Genomic DNA, 20,644 nt, shown 5'->3' with positions numbered 1-20,644 from the left:
ATCAAGTGTACTTGAGTCAGTACCAGGCTCACAGGAGTTTATAATTTATAGGCTGGAACTTGTTAAACCAGGATCTTGATGTCAAGATTCACACTGGGTGTCTCAAGACATATCCAAGTCCAGAACAACAGAATAAACAGGAAATTAGGAAGGCAAGCAGATATAAAAGTGCGCAGCAAAACCAGAGTTGTGGGTCAGAACCTAAGAATGCAGATAATCAAGAGCCTAAGAAAGGCAGTGTAAGTAGCCAAAAGCCAGGAACTAAATACCAAGCAAATGGCACAAGAACAGATGCACCAAGAAGACTGATCACCGGGCCAGCTAGGATGAGTTTTATCACCTTCCTGAGCCAGAACCAGTCCCAAGGTAAATATGTGCCCTGACTAATAGGGAGATGAGAAGCAAAGATCTAAACAACATAGAACTGTCACCACATTGCTCCCAAAGCATATGGATATTTGATAGAAGGGAGAAAAGCTCTTTTCAATATTAGCTATATTTTTGGTGAACCCCAAAACACACATGCTAGCACCAAAGGCATGGAGAATATTTTCAATAATGCCCAAATTTAAGACTATGTCTTTGACCATAAAGTACAAAGTACGTATGTATATATATATGGGTGTATTAGCCTATCAGCACATATTTAGTCTTTCACAACTACATTTGTTGAAATAAAAGAGGAATAGAGGGAAATGCTGATGCTGCAATTCTCTTAACTCTCAGAATAGCCTCACTTAATAAGTGTAGTAAGTGAAGGAAGGCAGAACTTTGCTTTCACAAACATTTATCCCCTACGAGTACCCCCAAAACACTCATGCCATATAAAAAAAACAAAATAAAATAAACCCGATCCATTTATCTTATAAAACACATAAAACTAAAAAAAAAAAAAAAAAAACCATATAAAACTGAGACCCTGTTTAAGATAGTCTAGTATCGGAGCTGCTTCACAAATGAGTTCCATTGACCTTGCCATTTTGATCCGTTACATTCAATTCAATATGGTTGAAGGCAGGATTATCAGTTCCACCATCTTCCATTGGATGAGATTTATAGTTAGAAACACGCTTCTTCTAAAAGAAAAATGTTGACATGGTGATTAGAAAAAAGAAATACATTACTGTTTTTTTTCAGTTTTAAATAATTGTGACTACTGTTTTTATTTCTCTAAATGAGATCCACAGTCTACTGAGGGAGAGATATACAACCTATATAAGATCATATAACTTCTTTGCCCATCGCTGTTCAAGAGAGAGGCTGAGGACTAACTCTTGTTCTATTCAGGTGATAAAGCAGTCTTACTAATTTCAGGAAAAAGAAAGCCAACTTACTTTCTTAAAAATATCAAAATTGGATAAAAAGTCCTCTTTGGTTAGTAAGAATCTGGAATCTATGTTCTGTTTTCTTCCTCCTGGAAAACATATACATTATTTACATCATACAGGCATTTAACTTATGCACATTCAACTCTGTGCCAAAGACTTAGCCCACCATTCCCTTTTTCCTCCACCAGTCTTCGGTCCTGCAGGCCTCTCACTGTCATAGATGTGAGTCTAGTGTTCAAAAGGTATATATGAGATAACTTCTGTACACAGGCCAACTGCCTCATCTGATACTCAACTAAAGAAACAGTCATTGGGCCCAACGTTGGTAGAAAAATGGTTTAAAAGCATCATCTTTGATACACCAATAAAATATCAAAACATCTGCCTCTGCTTCAGATGGTGGAGCTGCCTTCCTCCAATCTGGTGACTAACAATGTAAATGTACATGAGGAAATGCAAAAAAGTATAAACTGTTGAAAATATTATCGAAATGAAATCAGTATGCTAATTGCTGTTCAATCCAAATCATTTTCCCTAAGATTTTGCTTTGCAAAAATTATCTTTTGTTTTGATATTTTATTGGTGGATCAAAGAGGATGCTCTTAAAACTGTGTATTTCAAAGACTGGTCGTCAAATCACCTCTACCCAAATCACCTAGGAGGCATATTTAAAATGCAAATTCCTGGACTCCAACCTGGGCTGACTGAATTAGAACCTCGTGTGGGGGACAATGGATCCTGCCTTTTACCCAGTTTCCAAGGTGATCCTTATGCCCTCCCTCTAAAGTTTACAGATACCAGACTTTTAATTATGATAGGCTCCACTGCTGTTCTGTTGGTGGGACTGAAATTCATTCAACATTGTTGAGTACGTACTATGTGCTAGAGACTCTTCTAGGTATTGGAGAGACAGAGATTGATAAAACAATCACTACACTCATAGCACATCTACTTAGAAAAACATTTACCCACCATTTTACTGATGAAGAAACAGATGCATGGTGCGCACTAAATGATTAGGTGGAGTTGAAACTACGACCAAGTCAGTGTGGCCTGAATTCTTACAGATTTCTAGTATTCTATTGCAGGTTTCTAAATATGTTAAGTAAAATAAAAGGGCCACTTGCATTGGGTGTGGTGGGGAAGGGACCCTTTTCCAAGAAAGGCTTTTCCAGAAGACAAAAACAATTGACCTGCAGGGGCTATTAAGAAAGTGGAACAATAGAGAGCATCCTACAGAACTGCACATAAGCAACACCTGGTGATAAACCAGTTTTGGTTCAGTAGAGACAGCTTATCAGAATTGACAAGCATACCATCCTGATCACCGTATATCCGCTCCCCACTCTGTAAGATCCCCCTATGTAAAATGGTAACAATGTCAGCCAATCAGAACATTTCCTCGCTTGCTTCCGCGTTTGCCCTACAAAAGCTTTCCCTTTCCACTCCCTGGGCAGAGCTGCCTTCAACGTTCAGTCTGGATGCTGCCTGGTTCATGAATCCTAAACTGCTCAAATAAATGCCCATAAATAATATCTGATCTGAGATCTTATTTTAACAAATATGTTTTCCAAGGAGCATCAGTATTGTATGATTTTAGAGTTTTTTCATGGAGCTCACTGCTGTTGTAGAGTTGGAATAAGCCATTCATGAAATTAAAGTGTTCTTTGCTTTATTACTGGATGCCTTTTCACCTCGATAGAGCATTACTTACAACAAAAGATATTGCAGTATATGGTTATCAGAATCAAAGAGTTTAAAGAAAGACAAAAAAAGAGTGTTCAAAGGAAGTATTCTGATACCCAAGTTTCTTTAAAAAAAATACAAAATGGGGTTTGACTAAGGATCAAAGGACAAATAATACCAGGAGACTGATAGTTGATGTATTCCACATCTGAACAATTGGTTAACTAGTGAGAAAAGTTTAAAATCTGTCTCTAAAATATATCAATACAGACAAGAGAATAAACCTACCGTTCTGGTAATCTTATTTATGAGAAAAAGCTAGTTCTTTTTGAAAAGAAAGAGAATACTTCAAAATAACTGGGAAGTAACAAATAGTTGCAAACTTTATAAATATAAATAAAATGGCCACAGAAGCATGGAAGAAAGTGCTACGCAGGTGCCAAAGGTCAATGATTGATAGTAGGAGTCCATAAAGTAGCACCGTGCTGGTAGCTATGTAGCATAAAGCAAACAAAGACATCAGATACACTTGGACAAAGTAAGTGCAGGATTTCTTACTAATTATAACACGTTCCCTGAAGAGCTGCCTTTCTCTCGTTTGGTTGCTATGGATGTACACGTGTGAGGCAATGCAGGAATTAGGGAGCCTGGCAACTCTCACCAACTCAACCACTATTACTTTGGTCGGAGCCACAGAGATCTCTCACCTGGATTACTGAACTAGCTTCCCAGGTGCCCTTGTTCCCATATAGAATATTCTCAAAACTGGATCAGAGTGCTCCCTTGAGAATTACTGGAAAATAAATTGAAAAAATATCCCGTGTAGTAGACCTAAGAAGCACAGAGATGGAAAATAGGAGTGAAAAGATCAGAAAATCAGAGTAGCTGTCCAAGAGTCAGACATTTGATTAACGGGAGTTTCCAGAAAGAAAACAGAGCACCTGGAAGGAAATAACCAAAGAAATAATATCAGAAAATTCCCTATCACTAAAGGACATGGGTCTTCAGATTGAAAGGGCCCCACTGAGGGCAGAGGGTCAGGCAGTCATTGTGAAAACAAGTCACAGGCAGAGGGGCAGGAGTCAGCACGGCATTGGCATGCTCAGCAGCAACAAAGAAAGATAAAAGAAAACTGGGGCAGAACAGGGAAGTTACTTTCAATCTAGGATTCTCTACTCATATTATTAATCAAGCATAAGTGTGGATTAAAGACATTTTTTTCAAACATGCCATTTCCCCAAACTCTTCTCTCGTCCACCCTTTCTCAAAAAGGTGCTGAGGATGTGCTCCATTCAAGAAGGGAATGACCACGAATGAGGGGTAATGGGATATGAGTAACAATGAAGGAGCAGGGGGTTCAATTCAGGTGGAAGGCAGAGAGAATTCACACAATGACAAAATGAAGTCCCAGGATGATAGCTCTAGAGCATTCTCAGATGGCAATTCATACTAGGTATATTATCAGTTTGATAAAACATATTTAAAAAAAAAAAAGCTTATAAATATCTGAAAAAAGCCTCCATACTATGTTTACATACAAAGATTATATGACATCATACTATGTTTAGATATAAATATCATCATTATTATTATTCCTTGCATGTGTATAATTTTTCATAGATTACAAAGAATTAGCACAGGACAATGAAAAGATCATGGCATAGGGTTCTTGTAATATGTATAAAATGCCTGGCATTGTGGTAGTGATATACGGTTTTTCCAAAGCATCTTATTTTTATCCTACAGCACTCTGTGAGGTAAACAGGGCAATTATTTCCTCATTTTATAGATAAGACAACTAAGGCTCAGTGTAGCTGTCTGCCTTGCCCAAGATCATGCAGCTAGTAAACGGCAGAAGGAAGATTCATAGAGACAAATCTGCTTTCAAATCTGGGCCCTCAAATTTCTCATACGCAAAATGGAAGAAGTAATTAAACCAGTTGTGAACAAGACCATGGTATAATAAACTAAACAAATATTGTACAAGCTGATCGAAAAAGGTAAATACAATGATAGTAATGTTTAGATAGTTACCTTTTAGTAAACTAATAATTATCCCAACAAATATCGTTACCAAAGTTCCAACAGTGCTGAAGTATAGATATGATAAGGAATACCAGTTATCCATCAGTAGAGTCCTAAGAGAGAGCAAAAGTATAATTGTCATATTTCACCTAATGAAATTATCAACTAACACTATATGCCACTAAGCCTTGTGGCAAAGCTAGAATATAATATTTAATAATGCTTTTAATGTCATAATCTGCTCTCCCAACTTTATCTTATTGAATCAGGAATTAAAACTATGACTTAACCTTGACCATATACTATAATGCTAAATACCATATTTATTTATTCAACTCTGCATTATGCACCAGGCACTGTTCTTGTTCCTGGACAGTCCACTGTAAATAAGGTAGACAGGTCTCCGGCCCTCATAAAGTTCTTATTTTAATAGAAAGAGAAATACAATAAACAAGTAAAGAAATTAATAAAACCATAATTTCTGCCAGTGGCAAGTGCTATCAGGAAAATAAAATAAAGCAACTGACATCAACAGAACCAAGAGAGAAGGACTACTTTTTAATGAGTAGTAAGAGAAAGCCTCTGTAAGGAAGTAACGTTTGAATTGAGAGTTGAATAACAAAAGGGAGTTGGCCTATTAACGTTCTTGAGGAAAGAACCCCCTAGGTAAGCACAAACCAGCAGACTGAAGCATGGTGAACAAGTTACAGAACAGTACATGATGAGGCAAGGGCTGGAAGCTTTCTGTGTAACTTGGGATGAGTTTGGATTTTATTCTACAGGCAATGGCACTCACTGCTGGATTTTTAAAAATGTATTAATTTACTTTTTATTAGAGAAGTTGTTAAGTCTGTAGAACAAACATGCAGAAAATAGAGTTCCCACATAACCTCCACCCTACACACAGAGTTTTCACTCTTATTAGCACTCTGCATTAGTGTGATACCTTTGTTAAAATGTATGAAACAATATTATTATAATTATACTATTCACTATAATCCATAGTTTACATTAGGGTTCACTGTGTTGTACAGTCGTATGGTTTTGGTTTTTTTTTTTTTAATTTTTATTCTAGTACCATATATAAAACCTAAAATTTCCCCCTTTTTAACCACATTCAAATATATCAAATATTACTATCAGAATGTTGTGCTACCATCACCACTATTCCTTACCAAAACTTTTCTATAACCCCAAACAGAAAATGCACAAATCAAGCATTAACTTCCCATTGCCTACCTCCATCCCAGGCCCTGGTAATTTGAATTTGCTTGTTCTAATTATTTCATGTCAGTGAGATCATACAATGTGTGTTCTTTTGTGTCTGGATTATTTCATTCAACATTATGTCTTCAAGGTTCATCCATGTTGCCGCAGGTATCAGGACGTCATTTGTTTTTAAGGCTGAATAATATTCCTTGGTATGTATATACCACCTTTTGTTTATCCATTCATCTATAGATGGACATTTGGGTTACTTCCATCTTTTGGCTATTGTGAATAATGCCGCTGTGAACATCAGTTTACAAATACCTGTTCGAGTTCCTGCTTTCTGTTCTATTCTTTTGAGTATATATGTAGAAGTAGGATTGCTGGGTCATATGGTAATTCCTATGTTTAACTTTCTGAGGGACTGCCAGAACTTTTTCCAGAGCAGCTGCACCATTTTACATCCCCACCAAAAAGGAATGAGTGTTCCCATTTCTCCACATCCTCCCCTACACTTCTTATTTTAATTTTTTAAATAGTAGTCATTGTAGTGGATATGAAATGGTATCTCATTGTGGTTTTGATTTGCATTTCCCAATGGCTAATGATATTGAACACTTTTTCATGTGCTTATGGGCCATTTGTATATCTTCCTTGGATAAATGTCTTTCAAATCTTTTGCCCATTTCTTAATTTGGTTGTTTGTCTTTTTGTTGTTGAGTTGTAGGATTTCTTTTTATATTCTGGATATTAAACCCTTATCAGATATGTGGTTTCCAAATATTTTCTCCCATTCTATAGGCAGCCTTTTTATTTTCAAGATGAAATCCTTTAATGTCCCAAAGTTTTTAATTTTGATGAAGCCCCATTTCTCTGTTTTTTTCTTTTGTTGCTTTTGGTGTAAAATCTAAGAAAACATTGCCTAATGCATGGTCCTGATGATTTTTCCTTAAGTTTTCTTCTATGACTTTTAAAGTATTGGTTCTTATATTTAGGTCTTTGATTCATTTTGAGTTAATTTTTGTACATGGTGTGAGGTAATGGTCCACCTTTATTCTTTTATGTTTGGATATCCAGCTTTCCCAGCACCATTTGTTGAAGAGATTATTCATTCCTCATTGAGTAGACTTGGCACCTGTGGTGGTTTGAAACCATAAGTACCCCCCAAAAAACATATTCTTAAATCTAATCCATTCCTGTGGGTGTAAATCCATTGTAAGTAGGACCTTTTGATGAGACTACTTCAGTTAAGTTGTGTCCCACCTCATTCAGAATGGGTCTTAATCCTCCTATTATTGGAGTCCTTTATAAATAGAATGAATATGAGAGAGAAAGCCATGGAAGCAAGAAGCTGAAATCAATGAAACCTGGAAAAGAAGGGAGAGACCAGCAGATGCCGCCATGTGCCATACCATGTGGCAGAGGAGCCAAGGATCACTGATAGTCTTTGGGAAGAAAACATCGCCTTGGGGATGCCTTGATTTGGACATTTTCTTGGTCTCAAACTGTATGCAAATATATTCCCACCATTTAAGCCAACCCCTTTCATGGTATCTGCTTCAAGAAGCCTAAGAAACTAAAACAGTACCCTTGACAAAAATCCATTGGCCATAGATGGGAGGGTTTACATTGGTATATATGTCTGCCCTTGTGCCAGTATCATACTGTTTTAATTACTGTAGCTTTGTAATAAGTTTAAAATCAGGAAGTTTGAGTCCTCCAACTTCATTCTCCTTTTGCAAGATGATTTTGACTATTCAGGATCCCTTAACCTTCCATATAAATTTGATGATTGACTTTTCCATTCCTGCAAAAAGGTTGTGGGAATTCTTATTGGAATTATGGAGTGTTTTTTTGTTTTGTTTTGTTTTCATTATTTAGAAGATTCTTTATTATTAGTTCCTGTAATCAAACCCATGTAGATAAGACCTTACATATTTAATACAGTGCATTACCCCTGTACAAATGGAAAAAAAAAATTGTTTAACATTTCTCGACCAATATGGCTGTTAATTTCTGTATAACGCCAACATGCTGAAGCTGTAAAACACTTTGGGTGGAATTGACATCTTAACAACATTCAGTCTTTGAATCCATGAACATGAAATGTACTTCCATTTATTTCGGTCTTCTTTGACTTCTTTTAGCAATGTTTTGTAGTTTTCAATGTATTAAATCCTTGGTTAAATTTATTCCTAGATATTTGACTCCCTTAGTTGCTATGTAAATGAACTTTTTTCATGATGTCCTCTTCAGATTGCTCACTACCAGTGCATCAAAACACTACTGATTTCCGCATGTTGATTTTGTACCCTCCATTTTGCTGAATTTATTAGCTGCAGTAGCTTTATTGTGGATTTTTCAGGATTTCCTGCATAAAGGATCATGTCATCTGCAAATAAAGAAAGTTTTATTTCTTCTTTTCCAATGTGGATGTCTTTTATTTCTTTTTCTTGCCTAAGTGCTCTGGCAAGAACTTCCAGTACAATGTTGAATGACAGTAGTGACAGTGGGCATCTTTGTTTTGTTCCCTCTCTTAAGGGAAAAGCTTTCAGTCTTTCACCACTAAGCATGATTTTAACTATGAGTTTTTCATATATGCCCTTTATCATATTGAGGAAGTTTCCATCTATTCCTAGTTTTCTAAGTGTTTTTATCAAAAAGAGGTGCTGGATTAGTCAAATGCCTTTTCTGTATCAGTTGAGATGATCATGTGTGTTTTTTTTTCCTTCATTCTATTACTGTGGTATATTACTTTAATTGATTTTCTTATGTTGAATCACCCTTGCATACCTGGGATAAATGTACTTGATCATGGTGTATAATTCTTCTAATGTGCTGTGGGATTCAGCTTGCTAGTATTTTGTTGAGGATTTTTTCATCTATATTCATAAGGGATATTGGTCTGCAATTTTCTTTTCTTGTGATATTTTTATCTGGCTTTGGTATTGGGGTTATATTGGCCTTATAGGATAAGTAGGAAGTATTCCTCCTCTTAAATTTTTTGGAAGAGTCTGAGCAAGATTGGTGTGAATTATTCTTGGAATGTTTGGTAAAATTCACCAGTGAAGCCTCTATTCCTGGGATTTTCTTCTTGGGAGGTATTTGATTACATATTCACTCTCTTTACTTGTTATCAGTCTAATGAGATTTTCTATTTCTTCTTGAGTCAGTGTAGTTAGTTTGTGTGTTTCTAGAAATTTGTCCATTTAAAAAACAGCTATATGTTCTGACAAGAGAGACCCCTTAAATATAAGGCACAAAAAAGTTAAAAGTAAAAACATGGGAAAATATACCATGCAAACACTAACCAAAACAAAGTTTTTGCAGCTCAACTAATATCAAAGTAGACTTTAAGGCAAAAAGCAGTACTACATATAAGAACATTCCTGAATGATAAAATAGTATACCAAGAAGATATAACAATTCTAAATGTGAATGCCCCTAATAACAAAGCTTTAAAATATATAAAGGAAAAAAATGGCATAACTAAAAAGAGAAATAGACAAATCCACAATCATACTAGGTGAATTAAACAACTTTCTCAATAACAGACAAAACTAACAGATAGTTCCCCACTTGCTTTATGGGCCCCAATAACCTTGATACTAAAACCTGGCAAAGATAGTATAAGAAAATAAAATTAATGGCCATTCACTCCATGAATATAGATGCAGAAATTCTGAACAAAAAATTAGCAAATCAAATCTAGTGATGTATAAAAAGATAATACATCACAAACAAGTAGGTTTACTCTAGCAATGCAAAGGTCATTGAAAATTTGAAAATCCATTTAGTTTATCACAGTAGAAAAATCATATCAGCATTTCAAAAGATGCAGAAAAGGCAGTTAATAAAATTCCACACCCATTCTTGAAAAACCTCTTAAGAAACTAAAAGGGAACCTTCTTGATCTTACAAAATATATTTAGAAAATCCTACATCAAGCATCATATCTAATGGTGAAATATTGAAAGCTTGCTCCTCTCCCCATTCTGATATTGGGAATGAGACAAGGATGCCTTGTATTACCACTTCTTTTCAGCTTTCTACTAGAAGTTCTGGATAATTCAAAAAACAAAAAAGCAAATGATGATAATAATAAGAAAAATAAATAAACGAGGTAAGGATTGGAAAGGAAGAAATAAAACTGTCATTAATAATAGATGACAGAATTGTGAATGTAGAGAATACAGAAGACCTACAAACTACCTATTAATATGAATAAGTACATTTAGCACGATCAATGCATACAAGGTCAATATATGTACAAATCAATTGTATTCACTACATACTAACAAGAACTAGAAAATAAAATTTTTAAAAACATACTATCAAAAAATAAATCTAATGACAAGTATTCAATATCAAAAAAATAAAATAATCACCCGCACTGTGGCGGGCACATACTGAGCTATATGTGATGTCCTATGACATCATGTGGCTTCAGGCTTCCCGCCTTTGCACATAACGTTTCTTCATTCTGCCATATACCCTCCTCACTATGCCCAATCTTACCCACCTGGTAATCTCCAGCTCATGTAATACTCCTTCCTCTAAGGTTTTCCTGACTCCACCCAGGCAGACTTAGGCTCTTCCTCTTCCTGGCTCCCATGATATCCTATAAACGCCACTTATCACAATATATTGTATTTGTTTATTTTCTCGGACAACTTCCCTTCAGGCCATTTTCTGTGTCAAAAAAGACTTTGCAGACCTTCTCCTCATTTAGCCAACCCTCCATATTCTTCAAGGACATCTCTGAAGTCTTCATGCTAATCTACTCTCCAACCATGTTTATATGCATTCTTCTAGCATTTATTAACTATTTATCATGTGCTAGTTATACTTACTGTGCTGGTTAAGTTAATTATTTTGTGTGTTTTTAGCACATCCTCTCCAGCTAGATCATAATTTTTTGGAGGGCAGGAACCACTTCTTATTTCATTGCTTCCAAATGTGGATGGGAAGGGAGGTCTTTCTTTAGGGGATAATACACAAATGGCCAGCATAGTGCCAGGTATATAGTTCATGCTCAAAAATTCTTGCTTATTAGTTGAATTAATTTATAAATAAGCTAACATATTAAAATGACTATTATGACACCAGACACATAGCAAACCTCATCTGATGTATTTGTTTCAGAAATCCAATTAACCATTTTACCTTAGACCCTTAAAGTACGGGAGATGTCTACAAAATCAGAAGTGCTAAACACTATATAACCAGCAGTGAGAACTGACTATTCTCCCAATTACCCCTCTGTTACTCTTTTCTCCTTTTCTGACTCTCCCTAATGACTTCCAGTCCCCCTCCCCCATCAGTGCTTTCCTGCTTGATCAGACTGCTCCACCCATTTCCTTTGCTCTCTCCCGACCACTCTACTTAGTCAAACCTCACTCAAATATGCCTCAGGACATGGAACTACCTTTTCACTCTACCCAGGTAGAGTTTACCTGCCTTGAACTAACCTGTAAGTCCCATTGGCAAGCATTTACATAGCCAAATTCCCTCTAGGACATGAATCACTACAAATGGCTACAAATGTATCCATTTTAATAGGGAGACACCATGTATCTACCCAAAATAAATGTTTCTCTGATGGTGACAATTCTAGACAAGCTGGCACTGGGGCAATACTTCGGGAACAGTGGCCTCTTCTTTGCACTTCTAAAACATATCCCTGGGGTTTGTGCTTTATGACTCAACATTTACAAATCCACTGAAAGCTTCGCCTACATATCCACTATAAAATGAACCACTCATTTGCCAGCAGGTCTACATCATTTCACTAAATCAAACAACTTGGTATCCAAAGGCTTGTAAAAAGAAGTGAACTGCTGGTATCTGCTACAACATGGATGAAACCTGAAGACATCACATTGAGTAAAATAAACCAAACACAAAAGGACAAATATTGTAATGATTTATCTGATATTAAATATTTAGAACAAGCGATTCACAGAGACAGAAAACAGAAGAGTGGATACTAGGGGTGGGGGTGGGGAGACTGGTGAGTTACTGCTAAATGAGCATGAGTTTTGGTTTAGGATGATAAAAATAGTCTGAAAATAGATAGTGGTGAAAATTAAATACAATATTGTGCTTAAAGTATATGTGTATATACATAATGTACATGTATATGTACTTGATGTCAAACAATTATCCACTTAAAATGGTTAAGATTATTTTTATATTATGTATATTTTACCACAATTCAAAATAAATGAATTTTTAAAAAAATCATAATTGAAAACAAGCAGGACAATCATAGCTACAACTCATTGTGCTAAAAACTTTGGAATCTTTAAAACTGAGCAACAAATAGCAATTACAACACATTTAGATGATAGCAGCTTTTAGTCAGTAAAGGATATACTTCAAAGAGCATATAAGCAACATTTCTTTTATAATTATACTTTTCATTTTAAAGGTTTTTCAGTTGACAAATGTAGTTTTTCATTTGGCTAAACCTGGTGATTGGTATAGTTAACCCACAATATAAACTTTTTGTTAAGATCCTAGTATTTTCCAAATCTATAGATAAGGCTGAAATTTCTATAGAACTTAAGAAAATACGGCTTTTTCACTATTGCTAAACAAAACATTATAACCAGAAACAGCCACATGGACTCTACCTATTTCAGAATTAGGCAAAAATCGTAGTATCAAAGGCAAGAAAAAAAGCATCTGGAGTTCTCTGTCACACCATTTTTAAAATATGACATTACAATAAGCTTAATTAAATACCTCTCAGTGTTGTATATTTGGAAAGCACTAGTAGAAAATGGCATTTCTGTGGTTGTCATCAAGTTTGTCCCGTTGTACGTGCTGTTGCAGCCATAGGTTCCCAGGCTTAATGGCAAAGTTCTCTCGGGAAGTGGAGGATACAGCTGAGCTCCAATGCCAACCCACAGAGAAACGGCAAATCCAGCCAGCAGACCGACAAATGCTCCCTGCAAAACAAGAGTGCTTTCAAAAGAAATAGAATAACGTTTGTTTTGAGATGGAAATTACCATTAGAAGGATCAACTCGACAGGGTCCAAGCCAAATTTACCAGCTTCCCTCCTAAAACTGCTCCCCCTCGCAAGATCCCTGCCTCTTGTCGAGGACCACGAAGCCCTGATCCCTCAGCCCAAAACGCTGGGGACTCTGTAACCCCATGCTCTTTTTTCATATTCCCATCCAGCCAATCACCAATTCCTATCTGTGTTCCTTTTCAATTGTTTCATATTTCCATTCTACTCTGTTTCCACAGCCAGTACTCTGCTCTGGCTGCCTCATTGCTTCACTCCTGAAAAACTATAACAGTCATAGAGTTGACTCCTGGCCAGTTGTTCCTACAGGTTTTATTTATTTAATCTGTGAAGAAATGGCATGCCATATGAGCAAGAAACTATGAAGAAGACAGCATGCAGAGTTTCTCCCTGTACTTAACAACATGCAAGGTTGTAACTGTGCTGCAAGGCACTTAGGGGAAAAGTAGTAAGCAGTTTTTACAAACGACTGTAATAGCACACACAACCAAACCAAGCATTTCTAGAGATAAATGGAAAAGGAGAGAAGAGAACTTGACAGGCTGTTCCTTCTGAAAACATTTGGTTTTCCGGCCTTTGGAAGACCCAGGTCCCTCCCTTTTTGTCAGTAATCCAGCCCTAGAATGAGTTAAGCCTGCTTCCCAAACGAAGGGGACAAAAACAAACCTTGAGCTGGGAATCTCCTCCCACTGTAGTGAAATCTTCTCCCTCACTTAAGAATAAGGATCAGAAAGAGATCCTGAGTTCCAGATAAAGAGGAATAGGAGGAGTATCTGAGGTAAGGGGAAAATAAGCAGAATTACTGTAAACTAAAAAGAATGGCATGTTGACGGGAGAGCAAGAAGGCTGCTGATCAGATCAGAGGATTTATATTGAAGGCAAGGACTGTGAGCTCTTTCATTAAGCTGTGAGCTCTTTGAGGGCAGAAAGTTTCTTTATTCTATTCTTTATGGTAGGAATGCAAAAATACTTTTCAATAAAATAAGGCTGAAATGATAGGGTGGCTAATTATTGATGGCAAAACATGCTCTCAGCATTACACATAGCTGGATCAAGAACTCACAAAATTATATATCTCATGAGGACAGAAACATTCTGTGCTCTCTATTTCTAGGACAAGACTCAGCACATTGAATGAATGAATGAATGAGCAAATGAATGAGAGGGAGTGAGGGAGGAAGAGGAGAGGAACAGGGACAAGGAAGGGGGGAGGGATGGAGGGAAGGGTGGATATTCTATTGGTGAAAAACTTGGATGTAGTAAAAAGAGGTACTTCTTACAATAGGCATAATAATATCTTATTCCCGCCCCCCTCAAAAAAGGGCATGTTGGAGCTAATCAGCTACACCTCTTCTGGGGGCATTTCATGGAGGCAATAGATATGAAAAAAAAGTACCTTTTTTTATGTTTCAGATACTCAACAGACCACTACACATTTCAAAATGTAAAAAGTCTAGCCAAAGCTTCAACATTCCAAGGTGGACACAAACTACTCGTTTTCATTGTGAGTAATTCCTATCAAACTAGCTTTTCATATGACATTTCATTGAAAATTAGTAATAGTAGCTACTAAGTATCTGCCTTACCAGTTCCTAATGCCTTATGAAAAAAATGGAATTCTGAACATAACCTTGTAGTTCACTGGTTGTTTCATTTGAAACAATCACACATGTATTACTGATTTTTCCTGAATTTCATCTTACAGCAGGACTGAACCAGAGGACTTTCTCCTGGCCTGCAGAGAAACTATTTCAATTTCATTTATTCCAAACAAAAATTGAGTATTCCTAAGCATACCTCTACAAGATATATCTGTGTGGAGGAATAGAGATATTATCTCTTTCTGGGTATTATTGCCAATTATGATCACTCCTTTTGGGCTAGAACCACATGGTGAGAGCCACAGCATTAAATATCAGGAATAGAAACTTTCAGGCCAAAGTGGTGAAGCTTTTCTTGCTTCTCTTTGTAGTAATCTGGCTGTTCACAGAAATCCTCAGCTCTATTGCCCTTAAATCTCTCATATCTGAGCCTGCTGACAGCCTTCTTTAAATCGTAGCTATTAATTTTTAAGAATAAGGAATATAAATGCACAAAAATGTTGTTTCTTTAGTTGTATTATGCATATTTAAAATTGCTATATATTGTTCTGGCAGTTTCTATTTAGCTTCACATATGCAAGGTCCCAGTGCATTATAATTCATTGTACACCCCAGCAAAATCAATATGAACAATTTGTCATCAAGATACATCACTAATGACAGATCTCAAAGGAACAACACCTTTACAGTTGAGAAAAAAAAATGTAGAGCTGCTACTGTACTTAGGAAAGTAGGCTTTACACATATTCATTCTTGATACTTACAATTGAATTGGCAAAGGGAACCAAAATGCCCAAAGTAAACAAGCCCAGAAGCGGTCCACCGATGATGCCAAAAATACTGAGTGCTGCCTACAGAAATAATTTAAAAAAATAGAAGATTAGCAATCTCAAGTGCAAAGTTAAAATATTTCAAAGTAATTTCTTCAGAATGAGGATTTAAATTGTGGATACTGATGACAAAGAAGAACTAGTATTTGAGGAGGAGGTGGACTCAAGAATGTGATCCCATGGAGTCAGTTTACATCTCTCAATGCAGAGTCCAGTAGGAAGTGAGATTCACTCCACTGCAAACTGTGAAAGATGTCACGTGGTCACTGACGTGGGCCTTGACAGTGTGATCTGTGAGCTGGTTTTGGAGACAGAAGATCTACACCCAAAAAAGGACCTAACAGGATATGAGACCTGGGTTAGGTATTGTTCCAGTTTGCTAATGCTTTACTGAAGGATGGCTGATGGCGTCCGGAAAACCTCTGTTAGCTGGGAAGGCATGTGGCTGGTGTCTGCTGATCTTGGGTTCTGTTCCAGCTCCTCTCTCAGCTCCTGTGCATTCTTGGTTCTTTCTCCCAGGATATTTCTTTCTTAGCACCTTGGGGTCCTATCTTACTATATCACGGTGCAAACTCTGGGCTAGTATCTCCAAAGCGTCAGCAAAAGTTTGCTTTCAAAGGCCGTCTCCAAAACATCTCTCTCAGTTGCGGCACCAAGCTCCTTCTGTCTGAGCTCTTATAGGGCTCCAGTCAACTAATCAAGACCCACACTGAATGGGCCGGGCCACACCTCCATGGAAATAATGTAACCAGGGTTACCACCTACAGTTGGGTGGGTCAAATCTCCACGGACATAACCCAATCCAAATATCCCACAACACTGGATTAAAGAATATGATTTTTTCTGGGGGACATAATATATACAAACCAGCAACCAGCACAGATACGAAGCAGGAAGAACTGGCTTGGAGTTATGATGACCCTGCAAGACCATCTCACTGTATGCAATCAGGCCACAGAAGATACATGGGAGAGAAAAAAGGGGCTTGAGGGAATCAACAAAAATAAGAGCTACAAACAGTAATGTGGCATATGGAGGCAAGTGCATTCAGAAGGAGTTGTATTTGTCATTGTTAAGGTGTGCTAGGTAAGCTTGGCATTTCTGGACCTAATTTATTCATTCAGAAAATCAGAGATAAGGATATTATTTTAACAAATAGTATGCCCTACATAAAAACTAGCCAGAATGGACCCAAGCTTAGGACTGAAGCAGAATCCGGGACAATTCCCACTATGCCCAGCCTCACCCTTTAAGTTTCTGCAACATGGAGAGGTCCAAGAGTTGCAGAAGTGAGATCCAGGTGGCCAGGGAAGTTGCGGGGAGCACTTGAGATACACAGATAAGTGCATACTTACCAACTAGCACATTCTGGCTGAATTTATTAAAAGCCTACTTTGTCCTGTGCGCTGCAGGAGGCACCAGAAATTTGATAGTGTTGAGCAACACTGGCATGAATTACAGACTATTTAGTAAAACAGATATTAAATAAATAACTGCAATTGGCATGATACTGAGGGTGGTAAGGTAAGTACAAGATGCTCTGGGAACATTTAGCAGAGGGGAACTCAGACTTACTTAGGGGACAGAAAAAGTCTCTTTGAATAGTGATGCTTAAATTGAAACCTGAAGAATAGTTAAGATTTAGCTGGTTGAACGAGCAAGGGGGGGAGTGCTCCTGGCAGAGGGAGGAGCCTGAGCTAAGGCCTGGATGCTACAGACAGTGCAGTGCACACAAGTTTCAGAAAGAAGAGAATATTCTAAATGTCCATCTGTCCTCTCCATCCCAATGCCTTTGAAGAAGGGAGGGAGCCTTCCAACACAGAAGTACTCTCTAACAAAAAAATTAGCAAAAGCCACAGGAGGTGCGGCAGTTTTCAGTAAAAAAAATGAATTAAGGCATTTCCACTTCTGGAAAGATGGAGTTAATGTATTTTTCCTATTTCCCTTGCTAAATAAAACTAAAAATCCTAGACATTACATATAAAACAATCTGCAAGTTGGGGAGAAGGTAGATAGGTTAGGGACCTCAGTACCACAAAGAATGACATAGCGGTATGTTCTCTGAGTTTTCTTTTTGACTCATGTGATCAGACTTGAAGCTGAAGAAGCTGGCAACCCAGACGTGCCAACAGGCACAGACAAAAGAGCCCCAACAAAAGTCTGCTCTCTCTAGCCACAGGACCAGGAAGAAAGAGAAGTTGTGTACAATAATTGTTCTATTGGAGCCAAACACCACATAATAAACTGTGGTCCTCAACACACCATGTCAGCAATGACCAAGTAAAGAGCCTAGACTTCCGTCTCCACTGGCCTGTAATGAGGTGTCCCTTCCCCCCTCCTCTGGGGACGTATCATAAAGACTTGGTGGAGAATCACGACCTTCACCACTGCCCGCTGGCAACGAGGCCACCCCCACTATGGTGTCAATGGAGACCACCACCAGCCAGCAGAATTTAACACCCATTCATGATAAAACACACACACAAACACACACACACTCAGAAAAATAAGAATGGAAAAGAACTTCCTCAACCTGGTACACAAAGCAAAAAAGCATCTGCAAAAAAAAGCTACAGCTAACATTATACTTAATGATGAAGGACTGAATGCTTTCCCCCTAAGACTGGGAACAAGGCAAGAATGTCCAATCTTGCAATTCTTATGTGGAAGCTGAAGCCAGTGCCTTGAGGCAAGAAAAGGGAAAAAAAGGCATGCAGTGGGAAAGGAAGGAATAAAACTGTCCCTACTTTTAGACAACATGACTGTCTATTTAGAAAATCCCAGAACTGATAAGTGAATTCAGCAAGGTCATAGGATACAGGATTATCATACAAAAATCAATTATATTTCTATATATTATCAATGAACACAGGGACACCAAAATTAAAAACACAATATCACTCAACAATCACTCAAGAAACAAAATACTTGAGTGTAAATCTAACTAAATACTTTTGTGCTGAAAATTATTCAATGGCAATGAAAGAAATCAGAGCTCTAAATGAGATGACATAACATGTTCATGGATTAGAAGACTCAATATAGTAAAGGTGTCAATTATATGATCCAAATCTATCAAAATCCATGCAAGATTTTTTTGTAGATATAATAAGATTGTTCTAAACTTTATATGGAAATGCAAAGGAAACAGAATAGCTAAAACAATTTTGAAAAAGAAAAATAAAGTGGAATGAATCAGTGTACCTAATTTCAAGATTATTTTACAGCTAAAGTAATCGAGATTGTGCACTATTAGCAACAGGACAGACACTTAGATCAATGGAACAGAATAGAGAAAACAGAATAGAGCCACATAAATATGCCTGTTATGGTTTAAAGCTCCATGTACCTCAGAAAAACATGCTCTTAAATCTAATCCATTCCTGTGGGTGTGAACCCATTGTAATGAGGCCACTTCAGTTAAGGTGTGACCCACCTCATTCATGAAGGGTCTTAATCCTCTTACTGGAGTCCTTTATAAATGGAGTGAATATGGAGAGAAAGAGAGTGGGGGGGGGGGCACAGACACAAGAAGCTGAAAGCGATGAAACAAAGAAGTGAAGGGAGAGACCAGCAGATGCCATCATGTGCCTCACCATGTGGCAGAGGAGCCAAGGATCACCGGCAGCTGGTCTTCAGGAAGAAAGCATCACTATGATGATGCCTCTATTTGGACATTCTCATGGCCTCAACCTGTAAGCTAATAAATTACCATTATTTAAAGCCAACCCATTTCATGGTATCTGTTTTGGGCAGCCTAGGAAGCTAAAACAAGTAATTCTTCACAAAGGTGCAAAGAAAATTCAATGGAAGAAGATAGTCTTTTCAACAAATGGTGCTAGAGCAAGGTGATATCCATGGGGATAGGGGAAAGAACTTCAACCTAAATCTCACACCTCATACAAAAATCAACTGAAAATGGATCATGGACTTAAATATAAACTGTGACACTATAAAATTCTGGGGAAAAAAAACAAAAGAAAATCCTTGAGATCTGGGGCTAGGCAAAAAGTTCTTAGACTTGACATTGAAAGCACAATCCACAGAAAGAAAAATTGATAAACTGGACCTTATCAAAGTTTAAAACGTTTGCTCTGTGAAAGACCCTGTTAAAAGGATAAGAAGACAAGCTACAGTGAAAGAAAGTATTTGCAAACCACATAACCAACAAAAGGACTAGCATCTAAAGAATATGAAGAACTCTCAAAACTCAACAATTAAAACAACAACAACAACAAGCAATTCAATTAGAACATGGGCAAAAGACATGAAGTGACACTTCACTGTAGAAAATATATGGATGGCAAATAAGTACCTAAAAAAGGTGTTCAGCATCCTTAGCTATAAGGAAAATTTAAAACCACAATGAGTATCACTATATACTTAGCAGAATGGCTAAAATTAAAAATAGTGACACCACCAAATGCTGGAGAGGATGCACGGAAACTATATCATTCATACATGCTGCTGGAGTAAAAATGACACAGTCATTCCGGGAAATAGTCTAGTAGTTTCTTAAAAACTAAAAATGCAACTATCGTACAACCCAGCAGTTACAGACGTGTGCATTTACCTCAGAGAAATAAAGACGTATTCCCACAAAAACCTATACATGAATGTTTATAACAGTGTTATTCAAAATAGCCAAAAACTGGAATCAACCTAGATGTCCTTCAACAGGTGAGCGGTTAAACCGTGGTACATCCCCTACAGTGGAATACTATTCAACAATAAAAAGGAATGAACTATTGATACACAAAAAACCTGACTTGGATGAATCTCCAGAGAATTATGCTGAGTGAAGAAAATCCAGTCCCACAAGGTTACATTCTGTCTAATCCAAAATAAATGGCATTAACAAATGCTCAAAGCCTTTGGGTCTTGTTAAACTGCTACCAGTTGAACTGTGACTGGCTGGTAATCCATT

The 20,644-nt window shown here is 37.2% G+C and overlaps 1 protein-coding gene across 1 annotated transcript in view; it reads right to left on the bottom strand.

The window, feature by feature from the left end:
* Positions 1–950: 950 nt before the first annotated feature.
* Positions 951–20,644, bottom strand: part of SLC5A8 (solute carrier family 5 member 8) — a 49,638-nt gene continuing 29,944 nt past the window's right edge. The window contains exons 11-15 of the mRNA XM_037846754.1: positions 15,652–15,738; positions 12,999–13,204; positions 5,049–5,152; positions 1,335–1,414; positions 951–1,076 (exon numbers count right to left, since the gene is read on the bottom strand). Of these exons, the coding sequence (XP_037702682.1) occupies positions 951–1,076; positions 1,335–1,414; positions 5,049–5,152; positions 12,999–13,204; positions 15,652–15,738 (603 nt within the window). The remainder of the gene's footprint in view (positions 1,077–1,334; positions 1,415–5,048; positions 5,153–12,998; positions 13,205–15,651; positions 15,739–20,644) is intronic.

The sequence above is a fragment of the Choloepus didactylus genome, chromosome 8 (genome assembly GCF_015220235.1).
Source record: "Choloepus didactylus isolate mChoDid1 chromosome 8, mChoDid1.pri, whole genome shotgun sequence".
NCBI lineage: Eukaryota > Metazoa > Chordata > Mammalia > Pilosa > Megalonychidae > Choloepus > Choloepus didactylus.
Note: the sequence above shows the minus strand (reverse complement) of the source record. Positions and strands in the feature narration are given on the sequence as shown.